General features: G+C 43.0%; 2 protein-coding genes across 6 annotated transcripts in view; both read left to right on the forward strand.

The window, feature by feature from the left end:
- The window catches only part of LOC109866716 (mitogen-activated protein kinase kinase kinase 20-like), a 55,538-nt gene extending 53,022 nt beyond the window's left edge, over positions 1-2,516 (forward strand). For both annotated transcript variants that reach the window (XM_031795199.1, XM_031795191.1), the window contains exons 17-20: positions 108-224; positions 503-577; positions 836-989; positions 1,133-2,516. In XM_031795199.1, coding sequence (XP_031651059.1) covers positions 108-224; positions 503-577; positions 836-989; positions 1,133-1,839 — 1,053 coding nt within the window. In that variant the 3' untranslated portion in view covers positions 1,840-2,516. The remainder of the gene's footprint in view (positions 1-107; positions 225-502; positions 578-835; positions 990-1,132) is intronic.
- cdca7a (cell division cycle associated 7a) lies at positions 2,444-6,405 on the forward strand. Of its 4 annotated transcripts, none has more exons than XM_020455548.2 (10): positions 2,444-2,749; positions 3,469-3,594; positions 3,708-3,827; positions 3,943-4,158; positions 4,252-4,326; positions 4,464-4,652; positions 4,785-4,919; positions 5,017-5,166; positions 5,263-5,399; positions 5,714-6,405. In XM_020455548.2, exons 1-10 carry the CDS (start codon positions 2,729-2,731, stop codon positions 5,742-5,744), a joined length of 1,200 nt encoding a protein of 399 aa, XP_020311137.1. In that variant the 5' UTR covers positions 2,444-2,728; the 3' UTR covers positions 5,745-6,405. The 4 variants fall into 4 exon arrangements, with proteins under 4 accessions (XP_020311137.1, XP_020311130.1, XP_031651065.1 ...); XM_020455541.2 differs by having other exon boundaries at positions 2,597-2,749; positions 3,466-3,594; XM_031795205.1 differs by having other exon boundaries at positions 2,748-2,845; positions 3,466-3,594.
- The last annotated feature ends 5,902 nt before the right edge of the window (positions 6,406-12,307 follow it).

Consider the following 12,307-nt stretch of genomic DNA (forward strand, 5'->3'; position numbering starts at 1 on the left):
AACTGACAGCAGTTCTATTTTATATATTTTTTTGCAGAAAGCAACAGTTTGGAGCCAGCCAGGGATAAATAAATATACTGTAAGACCTACAATCTCTCTTTTTTTAGGACTGCAAATGGAAAATGTACATGGAACTTGACGGAGATGAAGTTGCAATAACGTACATCAAGGATGTGACCTTTGATGCCAACAGACAGGATGTGGATGTCCTGAAGATGACCAAGGTGTGATCATAAGCATTACACCATGCCGTGTGCTGAAAGGGCATCCGGACTTAAAACCAACAGTCACTTGTCCTTTACATTTCTTTGTTGACGGTTTTTATGACCATTGAAGGAGCGTACCCTTTTGCTAAATGTTATGACATTTAAAGTCCCTCTTTGTATCTCAAGATAAATGTAATTATTCCTTGAATTGATGTCATTGCAGTGTTGAAGATGCACAGTGCTAGCTAGCTTATGCATGATGATTAATTACCATTTATCAAACTATTTCCTTGCAGCCCCCATTTGTGATGGACAAATGGGTAGTTGGACTACGGGACAATCAGGTTGTTGACTGCATTGTTAATTATGAGGTGAGTCATTCAAAACATATCCTATAGGGAGACAGTCCTACAATGACCTAACCATTGTACTACATAGGCCTACACTACACCACCTTTAGGCTAGTCATTACCAATAATAAGAATTCTACAGTAAAATGTAGGTTCACAGTGTACCGTATGGTACGCTTAAAAAAAATTAAAATACATTGAATTTAATTTGACGTGTAAATGTGATCTGATGTTTAAAATCACCTACAGTGATTGTTGTGTCCCTACACTTGCCACTAGAATGATGTGAGATCACCAAGGTCTACGCGATATAGCCATGCAGTGATGTGGAACCCCACCGGTGGACGAGATGAGATCAAGACTGTGGAGCTGCTGATAGAAACAACCCAGTTGAACATAGAAGGGAACCCCAGAAGCAGATCAGACTCAAAAGGTCAACTTTCCTTTCTATTGTGCTTTGGATGCAGATTTCATTGACACGTGGTGCATTTAAAGCTGTCTTAAAAACAGAATGAACAAATGTATGAGCACTTCTATGTAGCCGATCCTACCAGTGGATGTTCTTTCTTGTTCCAGATGTGGATCCCAGATGGATGTACAATCTGAGACAGAGGCAGCTGAAGAACCAGTCAGCAGCAGAGCAGCATGGTGCCCGGACCCCCACCGGTGGCTCAGAGACCGGCACCCTGTCTCAGTTCCTGTCTGCGTATGGAGACCAGGCCTCTTCCTACGCTGCAGCAGTGCGGAGGTCTCCCAACCGCAGCTCCCTCTCTCCCTGGTGCTCCCGCAGCTCATCCCCCACTACCGGCCTGTCCGCCATGCTCTCCCCCCTCTACCTGGGGTCAAAGGGCAGCAGCCCCTCCAGCACCACCTCAGATAGCGCATTGGAGCGTGAACGCCCGCTCAGTGCTGGGGCAGTGCAAGGTTACCGCAGGCACAGCAGCTACTTTAAAAACTCTTTGACTGTGACAGGAGGCCACAACAGAGGTGCATGGTCCAATACAAGGGGAAACTTCACACAGAATAAGTCTAGCAGAACCTCACAGCAAACAGGGAGGCCTCGGTCCCATAGTTACAGTGTAGTAGCTCAGAACCGGCCCAGGGTGATACCGGGCATATCACCAGCGGTGGAAAACCCCAGTACAGAGCAAGAGGGGGCTAAAGTCAGTGAGGGGGGATGGATCAAAGTGGAGCGCCAGAAAAGGTTACCGCGACAGGACAATAAACAGGTCAGAGGAAGACCGAGGAGAGGGGGTAGAGGTGGCTGTAGTGGTCGAAGCTGAAGATCATTTGCTGTTTGAAACTGTTTACATGTCTGAATAGACTGGACAGCAGGTTTACTTTGAAAATTATCCTTCACACTACTTAAAAAATATACATTTTTAAATGTTCTCTCGAGGGATCTTTTTAGGAGTCATTTGAGCTTGTGAGAATTGTGATTTAGGGAATGCACACAATTTAGTCTTTTAGGGCTGAATTGTACTGTATGCACTCATATCTTTTATATTTAACATGTAAGCCTACATATAATGTGTAGTTGTATATGTGAACTGTTTTATATAAGGCTATTGTAAATTGTATTGACTACATTGTTGTAATATTTCTATTTATGAGAGATAATTGTGCCTTTTATTACAATATAGAAAAGTTAATGTACGTAATATAGGTTTTATATAGGTTTTAACTATATGTACAGTTTAAAAAAAAGAAACATATATGAAGTTCATACGCTTCTCTTATTTTCCAAGAACACGACCACAACACCTGGTGGCAAGGACGCGGGAGTTTTTCGATAAACCCGCCCCTTTATGCACAGTTCTATGCTATGATTTCGCGCCAGGGCGTAGAGTACTTGAAAGGTTACACGTTGGTGGATCAGTATATGACATAATATTTTCAAATATTTGTAAAATAAAAATGTGTTGAAGAGCCTTATTTAAAAAATATATATGTTTGCTAATTTGTTGTCGCAGATTTGTGTGTTCTATTTTCCTTTTAGCTCGTATTTAAAAAAAAAAGTTTATATACCTTTTAGGACATTTTCCTGCGCGGGAAATTTCTCTGCCCCATCTGCAAGTCTGGAGGTGTTTCTCTGCATTCATTAAAGGACTGAAGAAGCGTGAACACGAGTTTAGATTGACTTTCTTTGCAAAAAACTTTAAAGAAAACAAAATGAGTCCATCTCGCTCTAGGGTAAGGAATGTATAATTACCTATAATAGCTATATCAAAGTTACAGGGTACTTCTAGATAGCTGCAGAGAATGATAGCTACCTACAATTCTCCTGTGGTAAACTTGTAGCTAGCTAACGTTAACTTTTCTATTTTCTTGCTCACATTTTAGTCAAGCTGTTTGCAGATTGCCTGCAGTCTCGTTTGAGTTGCAATGCAACCGTTGCTTTGCCTTTGCTTCAAATCAAGTATCCTGCTTCGCTAACTAGCTACCATGTGTGAATCTAAACAGTTAAATATATATTAAGTAACGTTAACTAGTTGTGTTTTTAATCAACCATTTCAGTGGCTACTACCTAGTTAAAACCACAGATTTGGCTACTCAGATTCATATTTTATCCTGACAAGTTTTGTAATTTCAAATGTTGGTTGTATCCTAAATCAACGTGAGTGAATCTTACTTGGCTACTGTAGCTAGCAACTCCTTTTTCTATAGCTAACTTCATTGACCTTGTAAGATCCATTTGTGTTAGCCGTGATGTAGCTCTACGTTAGCTAACTTACCTTGTGGTGTCCGGAATGAATCTTGCAGTCACACCCCTACCACCATAGGTATTGCTGCTTCTCTCCCTGTCTAGGAGGGCAGCAGTGTACAGGCAGTTTCTAAAACCAATAGTACTCACAGTGTTTGTCTATAGTCATTCAGTTTTTCCTAACTTTTTCCGCTTGTCGCTCCAGCAGGCCCCCCAGCCTCCTTCCACCAGGATGAGTTTGCGGAGCTTCCGTAACGTGCCCATGGAGACATCCTCTTCCTCCTCAGATGACAGCTGTGATAGTTTTGGCTCGGACGGTGGCTTTGCCAACACGGTAAGCCGAATTGTTAAATTTCCACCCAGTTAGAATTAATGTTTTACCATATTCACTCATTTTAATGAGTTCGTTGTTAATGAAACTGAAGTTTGTGGTTTTACTTTGTGCAGAAAAGTATCTTCAGAGAAGCTAAGAAGGTGGCGGAGAGAGCCAAGGTGTTTGAGGCTAGCTCGGAGGAAGAGTCTCTCACTGGGTTCGAGAATGCTTTCAGCAGTAAAATGAGTGCCATGGTGATTATTTAAATTGAAAAAATATTAAAACATGTTCTTGATATTACCAGCTTAATTTTATTACACAATGGTACTACTATAAACAACCTTTCAGAATGTTGCTTGTGTGTTTCAGAGAGTGGACTCTGACTCGGAGGAGTCGTTGGTGCCTCGGCGGAAGGGCCGTCGGTCCCAGACCCTGAAGGTGGCCATGAAGTTCCCCACCAGGAGGGCCACCCAGAAGACTACTGCAGCAGAGCCCTCTAAACAGCCCAAAAAAGAGTCTGACTCCAAGGAGGGAGGCAACTTCATGGACAAGAGAGCGCTTAACATTAAGGAGAACAAAGCAATGGTAGGACGGGCTCATTCAGTTGCCTGCTCATTCAGTTGCCTGCTGAGTGACATTTGAGTGCTCATTTTTTTCTTTTTGAAATATTTTGTTTAGCTTGCAAAGCTGATGGCAGAACTCAACAAAATACCTGGCTTCCCCAGAAGATCATCTCTGCCTATGATGAATACGGTAAGTGGGTCAAGATGGAGGATGAGGCTGTACTATAAAACGCATATCAGGAAACCGAAGATTTGACTATTGATGACTAGCTACCATGTTTTTGTTTTTTTACTGTATTTGATTGGGTATGTTTTAATTTCCTCTAGCCTCGCCGTGCCCCCCGCCAGTCTCTGGGAGCCTCAGGACCCCGTAGGAAGAACCCTGAACGCACCTCTCGGCCCCACACTCGCTCCCGCACCCTGGTGGACGGCCCCCCCAGCCCTCCTCCAGAGGAAGAGGAGGACAAGTTCAACCTGGTGCGCAGGAGCCGCTACTATGAGGAGGTGGATGAGGCGGTGAGTGGCACACCCATACCCTTGTTGTAAAGTTAAATATTTTGATGTTTCCTGATCTGTCTGTTCAACAATAGTGAATCTGAACTCCAGGAATTGCCCGTTCGGTTGATATATTTGTGAATGTGTTTATAGAAGGCGCCTCATCGGCGTAACTACAGCTCGGGGCTAGCTATTCCTCATGTGGTGCGGCCTGTGGAGGACATCTCCCAGATGGAGCTGGATCTGATCGCCAACAACGTGCGGGAGAAGGTGTACAACAGCTCCACTGTAAGTTCCCATTCTCCTACAGTGGTTCTCAAACGCAAGGTTTCACATTCGTACTGCCATGTTCAGCAAATTCACCCCTCTGATTTGCTTGACCTAGGGATCCACTTGCCACCAGTGCCGCCAGAAGACGATCGACACCAAGACCAACTGCCGTAACCCGGAGTGTGTGGGGGTGAGGGGTCAGTTCTGTGGCCCATGTCTCCGTAACCGCTACGGAGAGGAGGTCCGAGATGCCCTGCTGGATCCTGTAAGTACTGCACTGTTCTACTCCCTAGCCATCAAACGGTGACTCATTCTTTGACTGTTGTGCAGCCTTGGTTGAACTCGCCTTGGTATGTTGCAGGAGTGGGAGTGTCCGACATGCAGAGGGATCTGCAACTGCAGCTTCTGTAGAGCCAGAGAGGGTCGCTGTGCCACTGGAGTCCTGGTCTACCTGGCTAAATACCACGGCTATGACAACGCCCATGCCTACTTAAAAAGGTAAATGTTCTTTCCGCTGAAGCACTTCAATCGCCCCACTTCACCGGCAGTGTAGCCTAGTGGTTAGAGCATTGGACTAGTAACCGAAAGGTTGCAAGTTCAAATCCCCGAGCTGACAAGGTACAAAATCTGTCGTTCTGCCCTTGAACAGGCAGTTAACCCACTGTTCCTAGGCCGTCATTGAAAATAAGAATTTGTTCTTAACTGACTTGCCTAGTAAAATAAAGGTAAAAAAATAAAAAAATAAAAATCGTATACGGCCTGTGATTGCTACTGTGTTGGGAAGTCAAACATGGCTCTTTCTCTCTCTGCAGCCTTAAAAAGGAAATGGACGAGAGCCAGTAAACCACGGAGGGCGTCACCTGATTCTGGACCTGACTGACAAGCGTTGTGTTAAATATCTCTATATTCCATAATGCAAAACGGTTAATTCTTCTATTGTTCCTGATTCTGTATTTCTTACATTGTTTTAAATGTATAAAGTTTTACCATCAATTACGTGATGTAATTTGATGAGTCTTCCTCACTGTTTATACTGTTATGATGAATATCTTCAATGTTTATAGTTGTGTTTGCTTGTGATCTCACTTTTAACCTGCAAGTTGTTATAAACCCAAATATATATCAAATGTGTAATAGGGCTAGTTGGGCTCTACGGTAATTGTACTCAAGATTCATAAATTTGTCTGTAAGAAAATGAGCTTTTAACTTCAATAAGGCTTATCTGCTGTTTTAGTCTCAGCTGTTGGAAAGTAAAAAATGTTACGGTTACTCTTGACTATTTGGCAGTCTGTCACTGTCCCACAATGCCCCTGGGGTGGAGAGGACACAGTGAGCCATTGACCCCCCCCCCCCCCCCCTGGGCTGAGAGGAACTGTGATATCTGACAGTGCCTGGTTATATCCTTCATTAGATAACTGTCACTAATGGTGTGGAAACAATTAGCAGTGTCTAATGGGAATCTCATACCTGTAAATCAATTCTATTAAAGCACTTTCTCGCTCTCCTCTTTCTCTCCTTTCATTTTCCAGCTATGTTTTACAGTGCAAATAGTAATGTTCTCAGTTGTCACTCAAGTAGCAAAGAAGTTATTGCCTGTATTTTGTCTTCGGTAGTGTGGTACCACACAGGAAATGTGCGGTGAGTCTTTGGTGGTTCATTGCTATTGAGCCTTTGAAAATGTACTGCATTTGACCTGCACCGTCTCCAGTGAGCATGCTCTCATTAACACTTTACATTTTGACATTTCAGTCAACGCTTGAGTGTGTTCGGCGAAAGACTTTCTCTTATTACAGGAGTAGCTACTCTAATTCGGGAGTGCGCTGCTTTGTTCAATATTTGGAAAACAGTTGGAAGCTTGTCCTGCTGGGCTACGAAAGGATACATGTTTGGTCACAAGTTTGTAGTAGTCCATTGCCTTCTGTCATATGCAGTAGAAAATGGCTCTGGCTTGCGTTGACATTGGTCAAATCTTGGAGGCCGTTTCACATAAGCTGATCAAGGCACGCTACAGATTTGGTCTGAATAGCATCCTCAGTTTATAAACGTAGACATCTGGAGATGTGCAAAGAAAGAAGCAAGTTTTACTGCTTTAAACAGTTCTCCACAAATCCATACAGTGATGCTGTGTTTAGGTCATCATCTCTGTTCCCTACATTTTCATATTTTTTGGATCATATTTTTCTCCCCCAGAAACAAATCTTTAAAAATCTATTATTAGCATAATAAAGATGCACTTGAAAATACTGGTATTAAATACCAATGATCATCCACTTTGAGGTGATGAATATTTAGGGAAATAATTGTTTACGACGTGCAAGCATTGAGCTGATCTGGTAATCAGGCTATGAAATACAATATTTATTCATTAGAGCGGATTTAATGAGGCCTTGCGGCGCTAATTATGAAAACCAGTGTAGCAGTAAATGAGTAGCGCACGGTGGTGGGCTGTCGGGTACCTGTAAGGAGGGAATGGGGGTTGAAGTGCCCTGAGTGCCATGCCACATTGAGCAACACAGAGCCACAGCCCTTGGTCCTGTCTGTCCAGACCCCAGCACTACATCACTTTATCTGAAGACCGCACACAGATGGGCCCTCAGCCCCCACAATGCCCTCTTCTGCCAGGGCTGGAGGAATTGGAGTAGTAATGATGACAATCATGTTACATGAATAATGATAGTGATATTGTGCTGGTTGAACTGCATAGCTATTATCATGCAGGTTTTCAGATTGCATAGAAGGATTTTTCATGCATGTTTTTTTTCTTCAGTTTAATTGATTGATATTTTCATTATGGCTGCAGGGTTGCAAAATTGCTTTTACTTTCCTAGGTGTCTAGTGACTGTTGTGAAGCCAGGGGAGTAACAGCTGAATAAATGGAACACACAATTCATGATCACGATGGGATCTGTAGGTAAAAATCAACAGATGATTTACAATGTAGAATGCATCTGTCAGATCTCCGCAATAAACACCCTTTTCAGCTCACTGCCATGGAACGCCGTAACTAGATTGTCATGTTCCATGTTAGGAGCCACTAAGGCCTGGATCACACAAGCACAAAAAGAACGGCAGGAGAGCCCATTCAGGGGGACTAAGACGTCTTCAGTACTCTCTTTTCTGTGATTTATTGTGCAGGTGGACAGAAGTTTCTAGATAATATCCCCCCCTCCCCCCAGACCTCTGTGTCCTGTAGACTGTCGAGAGAGTGTGCCGCTGTTGAGGAACAGCAGCGACTGACTCTTGGGTGGCAGGAGACTTATGACATGTATCTTACAACCGACTCCAGACTGTGAGCAAATGGAAACAGCAGTTTGGTCCAGGTGTCAGGGGCATTATCCACGAAAAAAAGGCTGCCTGCAGTTGTTCCATCTCTGAGGAAATTGCCAACTCACCCTAACAAAGGAAGGCATAAGTGCACTCGCTGCCGCCTTCAAAGAACGCGTGACAAAATGACATTATAAATACAGAATTCTTCACAGAGGGGGGGAAAAAACACATCATACAACTGAACTTGTCAATCCTGTTATTTTTGCATGCTTCCTTAAAGCTAACTTTTTGAGGAGCATATGTTCAATATCCTAAATAGTCTAATTGTCTGAATATTTGTATATTTCAGATATAAGTGATACATTTGAAAGGGAATTTCTGAAGGGTAACAAGGTTATTAATCTCCCATAGCTAGGCTATAGGATTCAATGCACTACCTCTACTAAACTCAGAAAAAAAATTAACGTCCTCTCACTGTCAACTGCGTTTATTTTCAGCAAACTTAACGTGTAAATATTTGTATGACCATAAGATTCAACAACTGAAACATAAAATGAACACGTTCCACAGACATGTGACTAACAGAAATGGAATGATGTGTCCCTGAACAAAGGGGGGGTCAAAATCAAAAGTAACAGTCAGTATCTGGTGTGGCCATCAGCTGCATTAATTAAGTACCACAGTGCATCTCCTCCTCATGGACTGCTCCAAGTTTGCCAGTTCTTGCTGTGAGATGTTACCCCACTCATCCACCAAGGCACCTGCAAGTTCCTGGACATTTCTGGGGGGGAATGGCCCTAGCCCTCACCCTCCGATCCAACAGGTCCCAGACGTGCTCAATGGGATTGAGATCCGGGCTCTTCCCTGGCCATGGCAGAAAACTGCCATTCCTGTTCAGGTGTTTTTACACTTGGTCTGCCACTGCGAGGACGATCAGCTGTCCGTCCTGTCTCCTTATAGTGCTGTCTTAGGCGTCTCACAGTACAGACATTGCAATTTATTGCCCTGGCTGCATCTGCAGTCCTCATGCCTCCTTGCAGCATGCCTAAGGCACGTTCACACAGATGAGCAGGGACCCTGGGCATCTTTCTTTTGGTGTTTTTCAGAGTCAGTAGAAAGGCCTCTTTAGTGTCCTAAGTGTTCATAACTGTGACCTTAATTGCCTATCGTCTGTAAGCTGTTCGTGTCTTAACGGCCGTTCCACAGGTGCATGTTCATTAATTGTTTATGGTTCATTGAACACGCATGGTAAACAGTGTTTAAACCCTTTACAATGGGGTTTAAACACTGTTTACTATTATCTTTGAAAGACAGGGTCCTGAAAATGGGACGTTTCTTTTTTTGCTGAGTTTATAAGTGATACATCTGAAAGGGAATTTCTGAAGGGTAACAAGGTCATTAATCTCCCATAGCTAGGCTATGAGTCAATGCACTACTTCTACTACATTCACCTTTGACCCTCTCTTCACCACAGCAACCCTAACTGCTCTGTGATCACACATGCACCACCGTAGTCAAACACAAATGATCATTGGTGGTCAGCGCTGCATGCTCCACACTCTTGACCATACATACATACCTGATTTTGGGCAGTTTGGACAGACATAGCATGGCTTCTCACACCATCACCAGATTTTGAATGCTTGTTTTCTATCTTATCACCTCATCTGATGGAAGATACCCAATAAGCTGTTCCTGAAGGGGGAGCTCCAATACAGGCAACTCTGTACACTGCCTCATCTTGACAGCTGCAACTTTCAGTGACTCTTCCACAGAGTTGGTGGAGAAACAGAAGCATCTTATCAATGAGGTTGTGGTAATGGTTTCACCCGCAACTACAGGAAATTGACAGATACAGTCAACGAGAGTAGTACATTCACAGATGTGTCGCCAATCCATGTAGGCTAAGTACATACTGTAGCTAGCATAGTGCTTAATTTAGAGTGCCATTTCATTACTGTAGCTTATTCCCCCCGAGAGACTGATTTAGGAGGGACTTGAGGAGAACAAGAGAGCTGAGGAGGAGGAGGACTAGTCTGGGTTCTTTGTCCCTCACTCTGTCCCACTAGTGAGGGCTTCACACAGGCAGGGCCTAGAGCTGGGACCTGAGAGGGTGATGACATTGTCAGTGCGCACAGCCTTGTGAAAGTTCTCATTAAATTTGTGAGTAGCAATAGGGAGATGAGGGGAGTCCAGCATGCCACTATGTCCCGATCAGAGGGAGTAGCTAATTATGATGTAGGGAAGTGCTGGGCCGTAATGTGTAAATCTAATCTTACCTTAAATGAGAACTGGTACATTGGATTGATTGAATTGAGATCATACATTACGAAAGGAGCATGGAAGGAGCTTACCACCGTGAGTTGGTGGTGCTCCCGTGCTTCATTAAATTTACTTAATTAACTGTCTCCTCCAGAGCCTACAACACACAATTCATTGCTGGTCATGAATCCAGAGCACTGGCAAAATGGACAGCAATATCAGATACAGTTGAAGTCAGAAGTTTACATACACCTTAGCCAAATACATTTCAACTCAGTCTTTCACAATTCCTGACATCTAGTAAATATTCCCTGTCTTCGGTCAGTTAGGATCACCATTTTATTTTAAGAATGTGAAATGTCAGAATAACAGTAGAGAGAATTACTTACTTCAGCTTTTATTTCTTTCATCACATTCCCAGTGGGTCAGAAGTTTACATACACTCAATTAGTATTTGGTAGCGTTGCCTTTAAAATGTTTAACTTGGGTTAAACGTTTCGTGTAGCCTTCCACAAGCTTGTCACAATAAGTTGGGTGAATTTTGGCCCATTCCTCCTGACAGAGCTGGTGTAACTGAGTCAGGTTTGCAGGCCTCCTTGCTCGCACACGCTTTTTCAGTTCTGCCCACACATTTTCTATGGGATTGAGGTCAGGGCTTTGTGATGGCCACTCCAATACCTTGGACTCTGTTGTCCTTAAGCCATTTTGCAAGTATGCTTGGGGTCTTTGTCCATTCGGAAGACCCATTTGCGACCAAGCTTTAACTTCCTGACTGATATCTTGAGATGTTGCTTCAATATATCCACATAATTTTCCATCCCCATGATGCCCCTTTTTCCTCCAAACATAACGATGGTCATTATGGCCAAACAGTTCTATTTTGTTTCATCAGACCAGAGGACATTTCTCCAAAAACTATGATCTTTGTCCCCATGTGCAGTTGCAAACCGTAGTCTGTCTTTTTTTTTATGGCGGTTTTGGAGCAGTGGCTTCTTCCTTGCTGAGCAGCCTTTCGGGTTATGTCGATATAGGACTTGTTTTACTGTGGATATAGATACTTTTGTACCTATTTCCTCCAGCATCTTCACACGGTCTTGCTGTTGTTCTGGGATTGATTTGCACTTTTCACACCAAAGTACGTTCATCACTAGGAGACAGAACGCATCTCCTTCCTGAGCGGTATGATGGCTGCGTGGTCCCATGGTGTTTATACTTGCGTACTATTGTTTGTACAGATGAACGTGGTACCTTCAGGCGTTTGGACATTTTTCCCAAGGATGATCCAGACTTGTGGAGGTCTACAATTTTTTTTCTGAGGTCTTGGCTGATTTCTTTTGATTTTCCCATGATGTCAAGCAAATCGACACTGAGTTTGAAGGTCGGCCTTGAAATACATCCACAGGTACACCTCCAATTGACTCAAATTATGTCAATTAGCCTATCAGAAGCTTCTAAGGCATTGACATCATTTTCTGGAATTTTCCAAGCTGTTTAAAGGCACAGTCAACTTAGAGTATGTAAACTTCTGACCCACTGAAATTGTGATATAGTGAATTATAAGTCAAATAATCTGTCTGTAAACAATTGTTGGAAGAATGACTTGTGTCATGAACAAAGTAGATGTCCTAACCGACTTGCCAAAACTATAGTTTGTTAACAATACATTTGTGGAGTGGTTGAAAAACTAGTTTTAAGGACCCCAACCTAAGTGTATGTAAACTTCCGACTTCAACTGTACATACAAGACAATGCAATGGATATACTGACTAACACAGTCTGAATAAATCACAAACACATGCAAAATGCAGAACCTTAGAGGCATTTGGTATTTATGAGTTAGCTCACTACATTTGATCAATGTCTTCACATTTGGAAAA

Source organism: Oncorhynchus kisutch, linkage group LG2 (genome assembly GCF_002021735.2).
Source record: "Oncorhynchus kisutch isolate 150728-3 linkage group LG2, Okis_V2, whole genome shotgun sequence".
NCBI lineage: Eukaryota > Metazoa > Chordata > Actinopteri > Salmoniformes > Salmonidae > Oncorhynchus > Oncorhynchus kisutch.

Bases quoted from the DNA above. Each gene is read 5' to 3' on its own strand.
- cdca7a (XM_031795205.1), top strand. From the start codon at position 2,819: ATGATAGCTACCTACAATTCTCCTGTG. The intron at 2,846-3,465 runs GTAAACTTGTAG...TTGTCGCTCCAG, and splicing joins CTACCTACAATTCTCCTGTG to CAGGCCCCCCAGCCTCCTTC. The intron at 3,828-3,942 runs GTGATTATTTAA...TGTGTGTTTCAG, and splicing joins GCAGTAAAATGAGTGCCATG to AGAGTGGACTCTGACTCGGA.